Source organism: Haliotis rubra, unplaced genomic scaffold, assembly GCF_003918875.1.
Source record: "Haliotis rubra isolate DU_JTF1 unplaced genomic scaffold, ASM391887v1 Scf107, whole genome shotgun sequence".
Classification (NCBI taxonomy): Eukaryota; Metazoa; Mollusca; class Gastropoda; order Lepetellida; family Haliotidae; genus Haliotis; species Haliotis rubra.
The window spans coordinates 11,854-31,901 of NW_025764970.1; the positions used below are offsets into that span (position 1 = coordinate 11,854).

Sequence of the window (20,048 nt, forward strand, 5' to 3'; positions counted from 1 at the left end):
GTCTCTTAAACAGTGAATATAACGTTACCATGGAAACATTGATTACTGTTTGTGACCTGGTGGATTGAGCGCCATCGTGCCGCTTCCAGACTTGGTATTTACTTTTTCCGATTTAAAAAACTAATTAGTTTGATCAAAAGGTAATTAACCATGATGTATATCGTATATCGGGAGCAGGGCGTATACCAAGGGGAAGGTCGTTATCCCTTTCCTGACATGGAGGATGTACAGCTGGTTCCAGAGGTCGGGACATGCTGTGAACGTACCGTCCATGTAGATAACTGTTGCGGATCGAAGCACTCGCAGCTGTTCATCTGTTGAGAACACGAGCATCTTGTCGTCTTCACCATCGCTGAACAGCAGAAATCTGTTGCCGTCGCATGTGTCCGTCCATGGAGCAGTGAGGTTGACATCGGCTCTGGTCTGAGGAAGCTTAGGGGTGGTGTGGCTTCTATGTCGATAGAGAGCACTCTCAACAGAAGGGAAGCAGGAAGAGTTCCAACAGCCGCTGCATCAAGTTGTGTCACCTCGTCGTTGTAGATGCTGGGCATAGTTGATGTTGGTTCATCCCGTGCTCGCTTTCTCAGGCTGCTCACAAAACGGAGGCGTTGGACATCTACTGGAGGATGGTCATGATCAGTCACATTCCGAATATAGTCGCCGACTGTAGTGCATTTGCCGTTGCACGTTCGTATCGTACATCTCCAATAGGTACAAGTCTGCCGCTGCTTGTTCTTGTAATACAGGTAACCCTGAAAGAGCACCTGAATACTGCCTCGTGAACTGGTGATGTATTCTACTTGTTGAAGGCCTGCCATAATGGTGATCGGAAAGAGCAGTCACCGGTTAATAAATACATTTGGATTAATTATAGTTACAACAGTTATTGCTAGATTTTTCAAGCACGTAAATCTGAGTAGGTCAATTAATTTCTCTTTCAAATGATCACGAAGTTACCTACACAAAGTGTTTATTTTTTAAAGCCATTTACCTGAGTAGGTTAATTACTTCATCTTTTAAGCTACCTCCACAAGATTCAGTTAAATAGCTAATCCCTAATTAGCTGGGGTTAATCCATTCTATCAGATAGGGGAGTAAGGTGTGTTTTCTTTGCTCCTTACCTTCTCCACTGTCTCACAACTGGGAGTCTCGCAACTGGGAGTTCTCGCAAATGGGAGTACACCACTAAAACTATTAACGATTAAAACTAACCTTTGAATACTGTCTCGCTGGTTATATATAACGTAGTCATTGCTGAGTATTGCTGTTGGTGAGCACATAATGAACAAACAAGCACCGGTCGAGAAAAAAGTAATTTTGAGGGGAAAAAATTATACTAAATCACAGCTAGTGCTAACTAATGTTTCGAATGACATACTGAATATATTGAAAATATATCCGTTTAAAATGCATTTTAATCAGCAGGTTGATAAATATGCCATTGATAATTCCACATGATTTAAGTGTCTCATCAAAGTAGTGGTAGGAATAGCAAGAGGCTTCGTTTAATGCGAAGTGTTTACAAATGTTAATTTACCATCAAGCAAGTAAAGTAAATATCAGCGGAGGGTGCATTTGTAGACGACATTGCAATGAAAAAGAACAAATTTATTTGGTTCCCATATTACTGTAAGACAGGGAAGGCCTAGAGGATAACGGTACTACCGTTCAGTCCGGAGAATGGGCTCCCTTAGGCGTGCAAGAATCCTGTGATCAAGGGTTTCAATAGCAGATTATTAGTCCGTCGTCAACATATCGCAGTATGTGTTACGAAAGTATTGACGGTTTACGGACTATAAAACTTTGCCCTATCTTTCCACGTCGTCATATGATTGAAATGGTATTTATCGTAACTCTTCAAAGTGACTTGAAACCTAACTCACGGATTTGTATTTGCAAGGCACTAGACTCAAAACTACTACACTATTCATCTCACAATGGCAGTATTATACAACTTTTTGGATGAACAAGATGTCTATAGAAACAGCCTAAAATATTTCTTTATTTGGTACAATTTCGATGGCACATAGATATATAAAACTATGGAGACATGGGTGCTGGGTGATTAGGATTTCCTAATAACAGAATAACGTTATGGTGTAACAGATGAACAGTTAACAGTGAGCTGGTGGCAGTAAGTAGCGGACTGTCTTTTTACCGACAACAGTAGATGAGACCAGGAATCTGTCCGTGCTCCACGTCTGTACTGTTCTTGCTCTTTGACGACGAATAAAACGTCCAACAGACATCATCTTCCACGCAGGTAGAGCGGCCCTTGCACCCTCTTCTAGAATCAGGTCCGCAAACATTCAGTAGAATCGTATACTTCAAATCCTTGGACAGTTGCAGGGGGTTCGCAAAAAGCACTTCGATGTAGTATTCTTTGGCACTAACCAAAACTGTTTTCTCCACATTAGATCCATCCAATACATTACCGCCTTTGAAAAATGTACGGGATAGATAATCTTGTCGTAGATCCTCTTCAACACTGCATTCGACAGAATATGATATGACGTCGTCTGCGTCTCGGGCTGGGAAAGCTCCATATAGCATTACCCCAAGTAGTTCTACCGGTCTGTCACACGAGAATGATATGGCGTCACACCGTTTGCTATTGAATGTCCACGAAAGTGATTCTTCTGTCGTCAGAAACCGGTTTACTCTGGTTGGGGGTTGTTTACGAGGCCGCGCTGACAGACAAGAGGCAGAGTCATCAATGTCCATTTTAGTGGCAAAGAACGGTCGTAGCAGACTAAGCCAGTCTTTATCTAATATCCCAATGCACTTTTCAAACGACTTCAGTCCAATGAGTGGGAATCGCACGTAGCTGATAGAATCTTGTAACACATCGTATTTTGATTCAGGAGTTATCTCCCTTCCCTGCCTCACGCATTCTGCCCCTGCCCACCAGAGGACAGCACAGAACACGCTCATTTCGTCTGCTCGCACCTCGTCTGATTTGAATATTCTGTTTGGGTGATTAGGATTTCCTAATAACAGAATAACGTTATGGTGTAACAGATGAACAGTTAACAGTGAGCTGGTGGCAGTAAGTAGCGGACTGTCTTTTACCGACAACAGTAGATGAGACCAGGAATCTGTCCGTGCTCCACGTCTGTACTGTTCTTGCTCTTTGACGACGAATAAAACGTCCAACAGACATCATCTTCCACGCAGGTAGAGCGGCCCTTGCACCTCTCTTCTAGAATCAGGTCCGCAAACATTCAGTAGAATCGTATACTTCAAATCCTTGACAGTTGCAGGGGTTCGCAAAAAGCACTTCGATGTAGTATTCTTTGGCACTAACCAAAACTGTTTTCTCCACATTAGATCCATCCAATACATTACCGCCTTTGAAAAATGTACGGGATAGATAATCTTGTCGTAGATCCTCTTCAACACTGCATTCGACAGAATATGATATGACGTCGTCTGCGTCTCGGCCTGGGAAAGCTCCATATAGCATTACCCCAAGTAGTTCTACCGGTCTGTCACACGAGAATGATATGGCGTCACACCGTTTGCTATTGAATGTCCACGAAAGTGATTCTTCTGTCGTCAGAAACCGGTTTACTCTGGTTGGGGGTTGTTTACGAGGCCGCGCTGACAGACAAGAGGCAGAGTCATCAATGTCCATTTTAGTGGCAAAGAACGGTCGTAGCAGACTAAGCCAGTCTTTATCTAATATCCCAATGCACTTTTCAAACGACTTCAGTCCAATGAGTGGGAATCGCACGTAGCTGATAGAATCTTGTAACACATCGTATTTTGATTCAGGAGTTATCTCCCTTCCCTGCCTCACGCATTCTGCCCCTGCCCACCAGAGGACAGCACAGAACACGCTCATTTCGTCTGCTCGCACCTCGTCTGATTTGAATATTCTGTTCAGACAATGTCTTGATATTTCTTTAAAACTTGAAGATTTGAAGACGTCCAATGCGTTGACAGTGATGACCCTCAGTGCTGCCTCAGCAAGGCCTTCCTCGCTGTAGACATGCGCATGCTCTAAGATGTCACATGCATTATCTGCATTGAGGGCGGAGTCTAAAAACCTCACACATTTCTCACTAAGAGATTTCACGGAGTACTTCTTTGCAGCATACAGCAGCCCAGAAACGTTGTCTGTGGTCAGTTCCACGCAGTTACTGTACAGGTACCTGGAAGGCCAAAAGAGCAGTGTATACTCTCACCACGGACATGCTGGAACATACTACAGCTTAATGTATATGACGAGGATCACTATAACGTATCCAAAATCATAGCGATTTTAGGACTATGACTTATAAAAGACCTACTGGGTAAATTACTGGGGAATATCGCGGCATGTTAGCTAAATAGTCGAGGAAAAGGCGGGTGTAAGATCCTCACTACTTTGGTAAAAGCCCACGTGCCGGGATATGGTGTTGACAAACCGTGAAACATAATCGGAGCTAACCACTATCCTACCCATGATCATAGCTTCTCGAGTTTCGAAGGGATGTATGTAAAGGAAACTTCGAATATGTATTAACTGTTTTTAGACTAGAAAAGGCTAGTCAAGTAATGTGGCATTACGGGGATTTATTCTGTTATATTCCAGCCATACAAAGCAGAGATACCATGAATGAAAATAACTCACTTTACCAATGTTGAGAGTCGAACCTAGGTTTCAGGCGTGACAAGCAGTCACCTTAACACTTGGTGCCGTCAACAACAAACATCGTCTGTATTGGTAGTAAACTATATCCTGCGAGGCAACTGTCTAAAACATCCTCGTTTCTATTTTACAGAGAACGGAGTGTACGTGAGTTGGGTTCAACTCGCGGTATATCAGTTTTAGTCCCAGAAACTAGTATAATTCACAGATTGGTAGTGACGTCTTACCGTCTTAGTGTATGCTACAAATCTCCGTTTGGTAATAGTCATCCTATTAACAATATTACTATTAGTTGCAGCTTCAGTTGGTCTCGGTATATTCAGTCCAAGAGAAGCAGAGCACAATGAAACGTGAAACGTAAACTTTTATTACTCTACTATTCGTTGTCACAAGAAAGATCAGTTCAGAAAAAAATGACTACCAGTGTTAAAACGGGTATGAAGTGAGTGAGTTTAGTTTTACGCCGCTTTTTGCAATATTACAGCAATATAAAGGCGGGGAACGCCAGAAATGGGCTTCACACATTGTACCAAATGGGGAATAGAACCCAGGTCTTTGGCTGACGGGACAATGCTTTAACAATTAGGCTACCCCACCGTCCGAGCGGGTTTGGAACCACACTTTAACACCCATATACACACAAGACATTCCAAACCCGGTTCTCTTCAATGGTTACTTCCACCCTTACAATGTTTATTGTCATCTTACACCTTGCCCTTCCTTTTTCTTATCCACCACTTGATACTACTTTGCTAAATGACATCATACCTTAGAAAACTGTGAAACACCAGTGTGTCAATCTCTGGGATGTCAACCTCATCTTTCTCGGCTAGGGGTCCATAAAACATGGACAAAAACACAGAACTTCTGCTGACCAGAATGAACCTATGCGCCGTGATTATCTCCCTATAAACTCCAACTCGAAAAATGACATCACAAGCAATCTTGCGTGTCAACATCGCCAAATTGGTCTCGGCGAAGTCGGTGGCAGACTGCCAGTCTGGTGTGTCACTTGACATGCGGGGCTCCTCCATAGCTGGATCAATCTGAAAACCAAACACACCGGTCATTACCAACTGTGGTTACCAGTAGTGAGTGAGTGACTGACTGACTGACTGACTAATTTTTAGTTTTACACCGCACTCAGCAATATTCCAGTTATACACAGCCGTTGAGAACATATGAGTCATTGTAATTCTATACTACCATCAATGGAGCCGCATTGGTAATGTAATTCAGGTACATTATCACACATATGAATGTCCTGAATAATTACTGGTTGGCCATTGTGTGCTTACATCTGCACTATTGTTATGAACAGTTCAACAGTATGAACGTCAATGTAGATACGTTAATTCTATAACCTACATTGTATTGACATATGTTGATCTGGTGAAACAGAGTGATGCTCATTGGAAGCTTACACAAAACTGTAGCTATAAGGCACCTAGTTTAGAAAGTAAGCCAGTGTAGATTCAACAGCCTTTACTTTGACAGTGTAACAGAAATGAATAAACCTTTGCATTCATTGGCCCGTGAGAAGCTGACATATTTCCAATGCCACCATGGTGGGTGAGTGAGTCACTGTGAGTGAGTGAGATGGGTTTACCGTTGCTTTTACCTATAATATAAACTGCCACGTTGGTACAAAATATGAAACCCGGTAAACCCAATAACACAACCATGTACCCACTGACCGAGGCCATTGTTAATACAACAAACACTAGATGACTTCACATTCATCAAATCTTATATCGCTAAATAAGACAACTGCATTCAGTTTGTATTGATGATTATAAAGTATTACATGACACTGTGTGGGCTTTCTTTAACAGATGGAAAATGACTGATGCGGCGAACAGAAACAATTATTCATTCAGTCTGTGTAGGCTTAGCCTTCTGTAGCTACATTAACCAGCACGCATACAGAATACCCTGACTGTCATCTATAACTAGTACCGTCATCTATACAGGACAGTTCAGTTAATGACCGTTATATTTGTATAGTTATTATCTAACTACACTATCTATCGATGAGAGAAAAGGAGTATTTCTGTTATATCAGGGCGTGTTATTGATATGGAAAGCCCAAAATGCCTCACGACATGCTTGCTGTTAAACAGCCTAAGTTTAATCTACTCTCTCTCTCTCTCTCTGTGTGTGTGTGTGTGTGTGTGTGTGTGTGTGTGTGTGTGTGTGTCCTAAGATAATAGATGTGGCGTGAACATCATGTAATCATCATTAGCATCAGTTCAAATACAAAAGAAAAGCAAAAAATATTTATGCGACAGTCATCTGTGATATCGTACCATTCACTCCCCCCCTCTCTCTCTCTCTCTCCCTCTCCCCAGAGAGAGAGAGGGATACACACAACCACATAGACACAATTCCCACACTAACCTCTATAATTCTCGTGTGTAACCCAAATCCTCGCAGTTCGATCGCCTTCTGTCTTCATCGCTTATCAACGGAGACCTGGCTGCGAATAAACTGTGCGTTACTACATGTACTGCTTCTACTTCCTACTATAAAGGTCAAGGCTGCTTGCATCAGCCAAACCGGTATGTAGGGAACCGAAACCGGTTTCTTTACACTCAATCGTTTGGGATGGTCGCAAGTCAAACCGGTTTCAATGATGACACAAGCAGCGCTTGAAATATCAGTGAAGACTTGCATCTGACAGGTTTAACCTGTCTGCGGACACGTCCCGCTAGTGTCAGCTTAGTCTATCCTAGACAGTTGCGTCATGCATCTGGGATGTAGGGAACGTCACGAATGTACATGACATCGTACACGGACGATGTAAGATAGTTTTGTATTGGGTTTTACATTTTTTTTAATTTAAATAATTATTTATTCAGCATTGGTAACCACGGATTTACAAATAAACCATACAAGTCCACTTTATAATTTCTATTGCAAATCTAACATTAGTCTTTCTAGATACTTCAACTTTTCCTTTGAATATTTATATATTTTCAGAGCATATTTCAAATCTCTAAGGAAATGCTTCTTAGAAGCTTTGATATCGGTATAGTTAGACGTATACATTAACTATTTTAAATGCATATTTAAAAACTCAAATGTTGGGTCAAAGTAATCTGCTGAACCGAAAAAGAGTGTTTCCACAGAAAATAGTTGCTGTGAATAATTAGAAACTTTACATCATCATTAATCATTGAAGTAACATGTTTACATTTTTATAAATAGTGGGAAACATCCACCAAAGTTTTACAGTCATCACAATCTGGTGATTCACTTAAGTGGAGTTTAAACAACCATTTCTTTCTTTTAACTTATTGGATAAAGGGAGGGTCGCAAGAAGACCATACAATTTGCTAGAATGTGATGAATCATTAAATGTATATGGTAAGGTGGCTTTGTTATCCACAATCATTGAATCAAAGTGCCTAGACTTCATCTTATCATTCATAATCTTTCCCTGTAACTTTGGAGGTGTGTTTAACAAAAACTCAATATTTTTGTTGCTATATTTATAAAACATATTGCTCCCTATTGCCCTTTGAACAGCTCTTTTGATATTATTAAAATATCTATTGTTTATATTCAAATTATGTATCTGCTGTAACTCTAGTCTAGTTCTTAACCGTCCACTTTCATCAAGCAAATCTCCAACATATACGATGCAAGCTTTTACCAATTCGTCGTCATAATTAAAGATACAGCATTAGTATTACATGAAAATGATAACATAATGGTTGTTTAGGGATGTCTAGTACACAACATACTCCACATAGTACTGTTTTCTAGGGATGTTATACAACATAGAGATGGTTGTTTAGGGATGTCTAGTACACAACATACTCCACATAGTACTGTTTTCTAGGGATGTCTATTATACAAGACAGGGCTGGTTGTTTAGGGATGTCTAGTACACAACATACTCCACATAGTACTGTTTTCTAGGGATGTCTATTATACAACACAGAGCTGGTTGTTTAGGGATGTCTAGTACACAACATACTCCACATAGTACTGTTTTCTATACAACAGGATGTTAGTACACAACATACAACACAATGTTATACAACAGAGCTGGTTGTTTAGGGATGTCTAGTACACAACATACTCCACATAGTACTGTTTTCTAGGGATGTTATACAACATAGAGCTGGTTGTTTAGGGATGTCTAGTACACAACATACTCCACATAGTACTGTTTTCTAGGGATGTTATACAACACAGAGCTGTTTTCTAGGGATGTTATACAACATAGAGTTTTGGGGATGTTTGTTTAGCTGGTTGTTTAGGGATGTCTAGTACACAACATACCCACATAGTACTGTTTTCTAGGGATGTTATATAACATAGAGCTGGTTGTTTAGGGATGTCTAGTACACAACATACCCACATAGTATTGTTTTCTAGGATGTTATATAACATAGAGCTGGTTGTTTAGGGATGTCTAGTACACAACATACTCCACATAGTACTGTTTTCTAGGATGTTATACAACATAGAGCTGGTTGTTTAGGGATGTCTAGTACACAACATACTCCACATAGTACTGTTTTCTAGGGATGTTATACAACACAGAGCTGGTTGTTTAGGGATGTCTAGTACACAACATACTCCACATAGTACTGTTTTCTAGGGATGTTATACAACATAGAGCTGGTTGTTTAGGGATGTCTAGTACACAACATACTCCACATAGTACTGTTTTCTAGGGATGTTATATAACATAGAGCTGGTTGTTTAGGGATGTCTAGTACACAACATACTCCACATAGTACTGTTTTCTAGGGATGTTATACAACATAGAGCTGGTTGTTTAGGGATGTCTAGTACACAACATACTCCACATAGTACTGTTTTCTAGGGATGTTATATAACATAGAGCTGGTTGTTTAGGGATGTCTAGTACACAACATACTCCACATAGTACTGTTTTCTAGGGATGTTATACAACCTAGAGCTGGTTGTTTAGGTTGTTTGAAGTGTATTTTACAGCATGGAGCTGGTTGATAAAGGTTTGTTTATACGATGTAGAGCTGGTTGTTCAGGGGTGTTTATTACACAACACAGAGTCGGCTGTTTTATGTTTAGTATACAGCATATAGCTGGTTGTTGTCTCTAATGCAATATAGATATGTTTGTTCAGGTGACTTAATTATACAACATAGCAACTCGTTAAGAAGTGTTTACAAAACAACATGAACCTAGTTGTTGACAGGTGCTTATTATACAACATAGCAACTCGTTAAGAAGTGTTTACAAAACAACATGAACCTAGGTGTTGACAGGTGCCTATTCTACAACATAGAGCTGGTTGATCATGTTTATTATTGACAAGTTTGCATGTGACAGGTCCTGAAAGTTTATTAAATGACCATTGAAACTCTCGTGAAAATGGTGAAAATGAACTGTGCACCCACTCCCACTTGACTTCAGGTCAATATCAGGCGCCCTACGGATGTATTATGTTGTTATATCTTATATCGTTGCAACTTTGTGAAAGCATGCTTGCTAATTCCTGAAATATATATCCCCAAATTACTTATCCATTTAGCATAACAATAACAGGAGCAATTTTAATAACAAATAAGTTCTCAATAATCTATGGACATCGAGGCTAGCCTTACAGGCTTGTTTATTATACAACATCGAGATGGTACATGTAGTTGTGTGTGTGTGTGTGTGTGTGTGTGTGTGTGTGTGTGTGTGTGTGTGTGTGTGTGTGTGTGTGTGTGTGTGTGTGTGTGTGTGTGTGTGTGTGTGTGTGTGTGTGTGTGTAGGGGGTGATAGAGAGGGCGTACGAGGTGATCGGGGATGGAGCTGAAGGTGTGTGTGGTGGTGGGGTAGGGGATGACGAGAGGGTACGAGTATGGGATTTGGGTGTAAATAAGGGGCTAGAGGCGACCTAGGATGGGGCTGAAGATGACCTGGGGTGTAGCAAAGAGGGCTAGTGACTTGGACTGTCCGTAGAGAGGAAATGACAACTTTGTTTTTTAACTGAACACGTGGTTATCGTGAATTTTATACACTGCTGAACTGCTACTGCACTCGCACTCAGTCTACAGCATGGAGCGTTGCTCCATTATCCTCCATTGTTTCCTAAAACCAGTATTTCCAGGTCACTTGACGCAGTTCATGATAGTGCACAACACATGATAGTGTAGAACACATGATAGTGCACAACAAATGATAGTGTAGAACACATGATAGTGCACAACACATGATAGTGTAGAACAAAGAGCAACAGTAACGAGACAGTCGAGACAAAATAACTAAAGCGCCTGTAAAATCATCCAAATCTGTCCACATCGCACGAATTAGTTGCTGATTAACAAAGGTTTTTTAGGCTGTATAAACTCTCTCTCTCACTCTCTGTGTGTGTGTGTGTGTGTGTGTGTGTGTGTGTGTGTGTGTGTGTGTGTGTGTGTGTGTGTGTGTGTGTATGTGAACAGTGTATCGTGTGACTGTGTGTGTGTGTGTGTTCCGTTTACAGCATAGCTATCGTGTCACTTCTTTCCGTTTACAGCATATTACACACTGAGTATATTCTGTCACCGCCATCGTAGGACATTACCTGCATTGTTTACAAACGGCGTAATTATCAAAACGAAATTATTATCGTTTCCTATCACACAACAGGGGGTATTTTTGTTCATTATGCTGGAACTTATTCGGGTTATTTGTTTTGTTAACCACTATCGCATTCTTGACAGGCGACCAGGCGGGAGGGGAAGTATGGCTCAAATCAACCTATTACAGGAAGGGAAGTCATTTTGCCCTGACCAGATGCCATGGTCGGGCAATGTCTGTGACGTTCGTGCTGTCATGTCGGCTTCAAATTAGCTTAGTTCCGTTCAAGAACGTGACAACAATTGTCCAGTTTGGTTTGACACGAGAAGAAAAATACGAGATCGCGTTGGATTTAATCTGAATCTAGCGATATTACACGTGGTCGCCAGGAGGGGTAGATACACTAGTGGAACAGTTGCAGCACTTTGCTCATTTTGTCCACTTGTAACAAGAGTGGAAACATCAAAACCAGGGCTTCTCGCAGATAGTATTGTACACGTGTTTGAAAGAACATGCTTCATTGTATTTCAAAGGATGTGAAATGTAGACTGAATATTGTTTAAATATTAAACCGAGGACGCAGTTCTACTGTCTCTTATATTTCTAGTTCATGAAGTGGAATGGATTTAGTGAACTGAACGTTTAGCAGATCATCGATACTGATAAATGTCTTGCCCGAATTTCTTTGCCTTTACCAATCCCGATGAAACTGCATGAATAAATCGATCAGATCACTGAGGATGGGATGACAATCGGTTTCCGCTGGAATGCCTATTTCGCGCAAAAATGTCCTATCACCAAATTTCGTATAGATATTATTTATAACGCCTTACTACTTGCCAGTGAAACAATTTGATTAATACTGGGATGTGTTCATTCATTTGTGCTTTACATGCCAATTTGATGTCAATCATTGTCACGTGCCCATTGCATGTCAGACTGGAAGTCGAAGGCTAGACCTGCACAAGTCTCTAAGGTAAAAATTAATAGTTTAAATGATAATTTCTAAAAAATGATAAATAACAGACTCGGTCCTCAGTGTACTGTCCGCTTAACTAGACTTGCCTCTGTTGAGGGTAGGATTACTATACATCCATGGGCTCAGCATACAGTACAGTCTTGCAGCAAGGCTCGCCAAAGGCCTGCATCATATCTGGCTCTCAGTCCACCTTCCAACCTCATTGAGCTTGCTGTAATGTGACTGTTCGAAGTGACGTAGGACCTTGTTCCCTCCCTCCCTCCCTCATTTTGCCAAACATGATTTAGGATTACATTCTTACCACTACCAACATATTTAATTCTATACAACATGATGTGTAATCAATGTTAATCATTTCGTTCTGCCATTTTTCACTTGTATTGTTTGGTAATTGTAGATTGTTCGTATCCTTTTGTTTGTAATACCTATACTTGTACCCGAATCTAGACCTTCATGGGCGTTACAAGAATAACAACTATTAGAAAAGTATGGTTTTGGATATGTATGGAAAAAAACAAATAATTTTTGACTTCATCTTTTATAGGAACTTTTAGAATTAGATGTATTGATATAGATACACAAACTTGGTTGAGACACGTATTCATTCTTATCCTAACCCTGAATGTATATTGTGAGTGAGTGAGTGAGTGAGTGGGGTTTTACGCCGCTGGTAGCAATATTCCAGCAATATCACGGCGGGGGACACCAAAATGGGCTTCACATGTACCCATGTGGGGAATCGAACCCGGGTCTTCGGCGTGACGAGCGAACGCTTTAACCAATAGGCTACCCCACCGCCCCCAGAATATCGATATCACGTGTGTTTGGAATGTCCTTTTTACTGTGATTTTAGACATACAGTTTTGCCTGAGTTCTATTGTACTCATCCTTATTATGATAAATTTGTATTACTTTGCACATCATAGGATTTAGGTATTTTAATTGATTAGCGAAGTTTTTGTTTCTCGCATTTAAACAACGTAACAAATTTGTTAAAACTTGTAAGTGTATATTTATTGACCTACAGTCTTATGGCGCTCCAGATTTCCATGATATGACTTATGCAACTGCATTATGGGCCTGTGGCCCCTTTATTGAATAAATCAATTATTAGATCACTACTTAAACAAAAGCAAAAAGAAAACCCTTTTTTCATATTGGGGACATCAATTCTACAGTGGTGGTTTCTATTGCCGCAATTATTATGTGAATCTCGGTATATTACTTTATTATGTCTGCCCTGGTGGCTTTCGCCAAAAGACCTACATCTGTTCGGTCCCCATTCTATCTGAAATAGTGTTGAAAGAGGTGAAAAAACAACCATATTCACTCACTCATTCATGAGGATTTATTAAGTGTCTATGTAATACCCAACTTAAGATATACATTATCGAAAAAACGTGTTTGAAAAACATGTCAACAGTTAACAGTTTTATTTCAACGTGGTGTATTTCTTTTTTCCATTTTAAATACGCTCTAATATTGCAGCATATGTCTCATATTCCTGAAGCCCCCCGACACTTTATCCACATATCGCCCACTGCACCTGTTAATGTTTACTGATATTTAATGATCGTGTCAGATTTATCAGAAAGGGCAGCTGGTTTGTCACTTAACACACATCAAACGTTTAGGTTCTTGCAGTTTTTATGTAAATATTGCAATATCAAATACCCAGTAGAGTCGACACATCTGCTTCTCGGCGTATTAACAGTGGTATGTGTGCTTACCTTGTTGAAACGTGTAGATCGGCCATATTGGTGGCCAGGATTGGAGATTACATAGATCAGCATCGTTACGTTTCATCGTTAGTTGCAAATCATGTTAGCGAAATATGAAGGAACGCTAATGTGTATGTATGGGTATACTAGTACACAATTTGTGGCCAAAATGGATCCGTTAATATCCCCGTGCAATATAGAGACAGATTTGTCATTCACGGCATTGACAACTGGTGCCTTCGTCACTTTCGGTCACTCCGGTGGCTCCTTCCTTCGTGCCTTCATGTCATTTCTGCATTGGGCACTGGCTCCTTCGTGTCATTCCGGGCACTGGCTCCATTCGGGCACTTCATGTCATTCACTGGTGCATTCATGTCATTTCCTGCATTGGTGCCTTCATGTCATTCCGAGCACTGGTTAATTCGTGTTATTCCGGGTACTTGTTCCTTTGTGTTATTCCGGACACTGGTTCCTTCGTGTCATTCCGGTCATTGGTTCCTTCGTGTCATTCCGGGCACTGGCTCCATGTCATTCCAGGCACTGGTTCCTTCGTGTCATTTCCTGCACTTGTTGCTTCGTGTCATTCCGGTCATTGGCTCCTTCGTGTCATTCCGGACACTGGCTCCTTCGTGTCATTCCGGACACTGGCTCCTTCGTGTCATTGGCTCCTTCGTGTCATTCCGGACACTGGTTCCTCCTTCGTGTCATTCCGGTGCGGACACTGGTTCCTTCGTGTCATTTCCTGCACTGGCTCCCTCGTGTCATTCGGCACTGGCTCCTTCTGGTGTCATTCCGGACACTGGTTGCTCCTTCGTGTCATTCCGGTCATTCGGAGTGGCTCCTCCTTCGTGTCATTTTCCGGGCACTGGTTCCTTCGTTTCATTCCGGGCACTGGCTCCGTGTCATTCCAGGCACTAGTTCCTTCGTGTCATTCGGAGCACTGGTTCCTTCGTGTCATTCTGTGCGCTGATAGAACTGTCAGATATTGCAATGTAATCATCTTTGCAACGATTGCCGACCACCAGGTAGCGTGAGTATAGACTAAGTATAGGTAGTGTGGTGAATCAACATGGCCGAGCAAGCGAGCAAAGTGAGTAGAATGAACACCAAGTTGTCAACATATAGCTGTTGCAATTACCAGTAGTTTTGGATATATGCCAAGAGTCGCTGAGGATATGATAGGACATCAACTGTTTAGAATACAAATTTCTATGATTAGGAAAATGAAGGTTTAAACATTGATATTGTGACTACAAAGCATACAACAACAAACTTAGATGGGATTAAAGACTCTTCATACCAGATATTACAGACACTGATGGAGAAAGCGTTACTATTGTTAGGCTGACAACACGTACAGCCCGCCCACAGCCCGCCCACAGCCCGCCCACACCTGGTAACGACGTGCACGTGTGTGTGTTGAGTTACGGTTGTCGAGTAAGTGATGGACCTAGATATATGAAGCCTCATCGAAATATCTCCTGTCTTACCTGCTTAGTGTTTTTCTGATTAAGTGGAAATAATTGTCGTGGATTTTCACATGCGATACTTATGCTTGAGTGATGAGTGTCGAACGCGACTGGTGTGTCGTTCACATTTGGCGAGTCGAACATAGTAGGCAATCGGGTAGACTAACAACTAGTCTCTGAAATGAACATATTTTACAGAAAGAAATATATATATATAATGAAAAGAGCCCTGAGACTTTCTTCATTGGAATCTAGACTTGCCATATTTTCTAGACTTGCGTGGGATCTCTTGGATATATTTGCTTCAGGGTCTGCTCAAAGGCTGTACTGAATGCTGAGCCCATGGATGTATAGTAATTCTATTCTTCGAGGAGGCAAGTCTAGATACAGTTTGTTACATATATTTGTTTAGAAATTATCATTTAGACTACCAATTTTTTCGATAGAGACTTGTGCAAGTGTAGGAATCGGACTCACTTTGGAATCAGATACTGGTGTTGGCAGTACACAGAGGGAGCGGTCTGTGGGACCAGGACAAGATGGGACTTTATCAAGTTTCATCCCGCACTTTCAACAGATGGTAGAGTCGTCTCACAGATGGTGGATTTCGGAGAAAATCGGTCATTTATTTGCGAGAGTCGAGCATAATACTTCTGTAAACCAGTGGGAGACGTATTTACGAAATATCAGACTAGCACCAACTTTCCCTTGACCGCAACCGTCTCAAAGTAGGAAGACATCTCTTTATGTCCACATCTGGTCTCAGCAGCGGCTTGTCCATGTTGTGTTGGGTCAACCTCTTGGATGTAAGGCTTCACTACAGTATACTCATTTCAGAGCAATGCTAGAACATCTCAATCTGATCTTGACCTCACAGGTGTTTTGCTTGGGGCGGCGTGTCTTATACCAAACATAGCACACGAACCTTGGACGTGGGACTCGGTATTGACATGATCATTGGGCAAGGTGCTAACCACTCGGATGGGACTGTAAGTCTCCCATGGATCACCAGCTGGGGTTCCTTGCTGTGTTTATGCAAACAGGGAATATTTATGTGTGCTGGTGTAATGTTTCTCCTTCATCCCTGGCTGTGGGAAAGTTGTTGGGAGAGGTTGGTGACTTGGACCTGTGTGAACATCTGAAGGAACCAGACCACTCGTTGACAACCCCATATGGTAGGACACATGAAATCAGTAACACTATCATGAATCAAACAACAGGCATATAGTTCTCAGAGCTGTCTTTACATCAGCACCCAGTGTCAGAAGTGTTTAAGTATCCGAAAATTTCAGTGTTATATAAATATTGCAAATGTTGTCTCATGGTACATTTGATTTCAATCTCTGGACTCGGTGACTGGTCTAAAATGTGGATCGCAGTTCATGACATCATCGACTCGGTTATGATGTAGCTATATTGATTTATTCTGTCAGTTCTCCCCTGTTCTTAACGTACTCAGTAGAAGGTCTGACAACAAACTCTTTATGCAAATTCTGTGAGTGGCATGGCTACCAAACTGGCAAGACACGATTATCTTTTTGCGAACACATCATGTCATCACGGTTTTCAGGGACCCATATAGGTCTCTCCGCTTGTTTGCCTTTTACGCCCAAAGAATCAGTTACAGCAGAAATCCAGACTGAATATTTGCTGGCGTTGACGTTTAATACTTGAATGTTGACGTCCTGGAAAACACGTCCGTGCCTTTACGAACTAACGAATATACACAACAAAAACCGGGGCATGTGATTCCGAATGGTAATCTATTATTCTCTGGTACACAATATTTAGTAATTATTTGCCCCAGTGTTTCCTCTAACCCTGGTACACGTCCACACCCGATCACCATTTCCAAATGTTAGAGGGTCATACCTTCAACTCCAGTATTGTTATTGCCATCTTACTGTTGCGATTAGCCTTGCTCCAAGGCTGTACAGAATGTTGAGCCCATGGGTACACTGTAATTCTATCCTCTAGGGAGGCAAGTCTAGATAAGCAGACAGTGCATCAGTCTGTTAGAGGAATAGTTATAGTTTTTAGAAATTATCATTTATACTATTAATTATTATCTTAGAGACTTGCGCAAGTCTATGTAGCCATCTACCATATATTATCTATGTGCAGTACCGGGAAGAAATATCCCGCCTTGTGTAGTCCATTACCCTCGTGTATTTTCACGCCAGTGTTATTCTTATTGGATTTCTTGTCAAAAAACACAACCATCGCCCTTCTCCCGGGACAAGTGTGTAGACTCGCCACAGAAGACGGACTCTGTTACACCGGATATCCACCTTCCTGGTGAATACTGATGGAAACGTATATACATACACATGGATATCACTTCGTGACCACGGGAGTGAGTGAGTATGATTTTACGCCACTTTTAGCAATATTCCAGCAATATTACGGCGACACCAGAAATGGGCTTCACACATTGTACCCATGTGGGGAATCGAACCCGGGTCTTCAGCGTGACGAGCGGACGCTTTAACCATTAGGCTACCCCACCGCCCCCGTGACCATTGGAAATACCACTATGATGTCATAGTAGAATGCATGTGTATGTAGTATTCGTTGGCGTCGTTCAAAGTAACAGTTTCTTGGTTTACTTTTCATATTCCTATGATATCGTCATATCTGATGTAACGTTCTTCCTTCATACGCAATCAAGAATATCAGTAACGCATATTTTTCCCGTGACTCATATAAGTCAACATAGGCCCTGAGAAGTCGCCTATCACTTCTGGCATCAGTAACCGTTTTTCCCGACTATCGTTGGGCTAGCCTTTAAGTACTTCAGTCATTCCACACCATCTAAACACAGCACATCCTGACACCTACTCTTTCACAGTGGAATATATTCAGTATTTAACACTTACCTGTTCATTAACCTAGTATCGCCTGTGTTTGTCTTCCGTATCTGTTACCGTATAATGAGCTGCCAAATACCACAGCGAATAGCCAGCTACCTCTTCACTGTCAGACAGCCGCCTTCACGTGATGGAGACCCGTCCATGTGAACAGGGCAGATATGGGTGTTTCCGTTCATTTCTAGGAGCGATGGGGTAGCCTAGAGGTTAAAGCGTTCACTTGTCACGCCGAAGACACGAGTTCGATTCCCCACATGTGTACAATGTGTGAAGCCCATTTCTGGTGTCCCCCGCCGTGATGTTGCTAGAATATTCCTAAAGGCGGCGTAAAACTAAACTCACTCGTTCATTTCTTTTTAATGTTGTATTTAATGTTTTAACCTTGTCAAAATATTAGACATATATTTTCAATAAAGCATTTTCAGAAGAGGTTTGTCAATTGGATAATCCATAACAGTCCCGAAACTGGTAACCCATCTTTTAATCCATAATTTTTTATCACATGACATTTTATACTAAGTATAGTTTACTTTTTAAGTGCTGATGCAGGATTACATTCATATGTGTTTCATATGATACATGGTGTATCATCACGTATACTCTACACGGTGTATCATCATGTATACTCTACACGGTGTATCATCATGTATACTCTACACGGTGTATCATCATGTATACTCTACACGGTGTATCATCACGTATACTCTACACGGTGTATCATCACGTATACTCTACACGGTGTATCATCACGTATACTCTACACGGTGTATCATCACGTATACTCTACACGGTGTATCATCACGTATACTCTACACGGTGTATCATCACGTATACTCTACACGGTGTATCATCACGTATACTCTACACGGTGTATCATCACGTATACTCTACACGGTGTATCATCACGTATACTCTACACGGTGTATCATCACGTATACTCTACACGGTGTATCATCACGTATACTCTACACGGTGTATCATCACGTATACTCTACACGGTGTATCATCACGTATACTCTACACGGTGTATCATCACGTATACTCTACACGGTGTATCATCACGTATACTCTACACGGTGTATCATCACGTATACTCTACACGGTGTATCATCACGTATACTCTACACGGTGTATCATCACGTATACTCTACACGGTGTATCATCACGTATACTGTACAAACCCTGTGTGACACTGTGCTACTCACTTAACCATTTATGAAGTATGTATATACCAAGTATATACCGTGTATATGTAGTCGATACAATAAACCTCACCTTATGCATATATACCTAATATGACATTTAACACTGGCCAAGGGACCCCCCTGATATATTCTTTGTGCGGAACGAGCTGTGATATTTGCTTTGTCTGATACTGAAAAGTGTGTTTAAAGTCAACACCTAGTACATATGTAACTGGGAGGATATGCCAAACATATTTAGGGCTCACAAAACATTATATTTCAGAACATCCAATGAGGAGTGAACGAGAATTAATTATTTTATTCCTTCTTTTCCTGCAATAGAGTTTTTAACTTTCTATTTTCGCAGCACCATAGCCTGTCATTCAGACCCTGAAACAAATATATCAGAGAAAGCCCATGCAAGTCTAGAATATGGGGCAAGTCTAGATTTCCACTGCCTGAAAATGAAGAAAGTCTCTAGGCTCCTTTTCATTGCATTTTCTTTATTATGAACTGTTTTTTCTGTAAAATATGTTCACTTCAGAGACTAGTTGTTAGTCTAGCAGCATCATCAACCTATGATTGGCCCCAACACCGATCATCTGGGACTTTTCCCCCTGCATCAAACTGTCACTTCGCG

At 41.2% G+C, this 20,048-nt stretch overlaps 1 protein-coding gene across 1 annotated transcript; it reads right to left on the reverse strand.

Annotated features, from left to right (window-relative positions):
- Positions 1-1,976: 1,976 nt before the first annotated feature.
- On the reverse strand, positions 1,977-7,161 carry LOC124279370 (BTB/POZ domain-containing protein 6-like). Its single transcript, XM_046715187.1, has 4 exons — positions 7,037-7,161; positions 5,405-5,682; positions 3,822-4,157; positions 1,977-2,908 (listed from the first exon to the last, which is right to left on the reverse strand). Exons 2-4 carry the CDS (start codon positions 5,668-5,670, stop codon positions 2,155-2,157), a joined length of 1,356 nt encoding a protein of 451 aa, XP_046571143.1. The 5' UTR covers positions 5,671-5,682; positions 7,037-7,161; the 3' UTR covers positions 1,977-2,154.
- Positions 7,162-20,048: the final 12,887 nt, after the last annotated feature.

Coding starts and splice junctions, on each gene's coding strand:
- LOC124279370 (XM_046715187.1), bottom strand. CDS start 5,670: ATGGAGGAGCCCCGCATGTCAAGTGACACACCAGACTGGCAGTCTGCC. Junction 4,158..5,404: donor GTGTTTCACAGTTTTCTAAG/GTATGATGTCAT, acceptor TTGGCCTTCCAG/GTACCTGTACAGTAACTGCG. Junction 2,909..3,821: donor GTGTTCTGTGCTGTCCTCTG/GTGGGCAGGGGC, acceptor TGCTGTCCTCTG/GTGGGCAGGGGCAGAATGCG.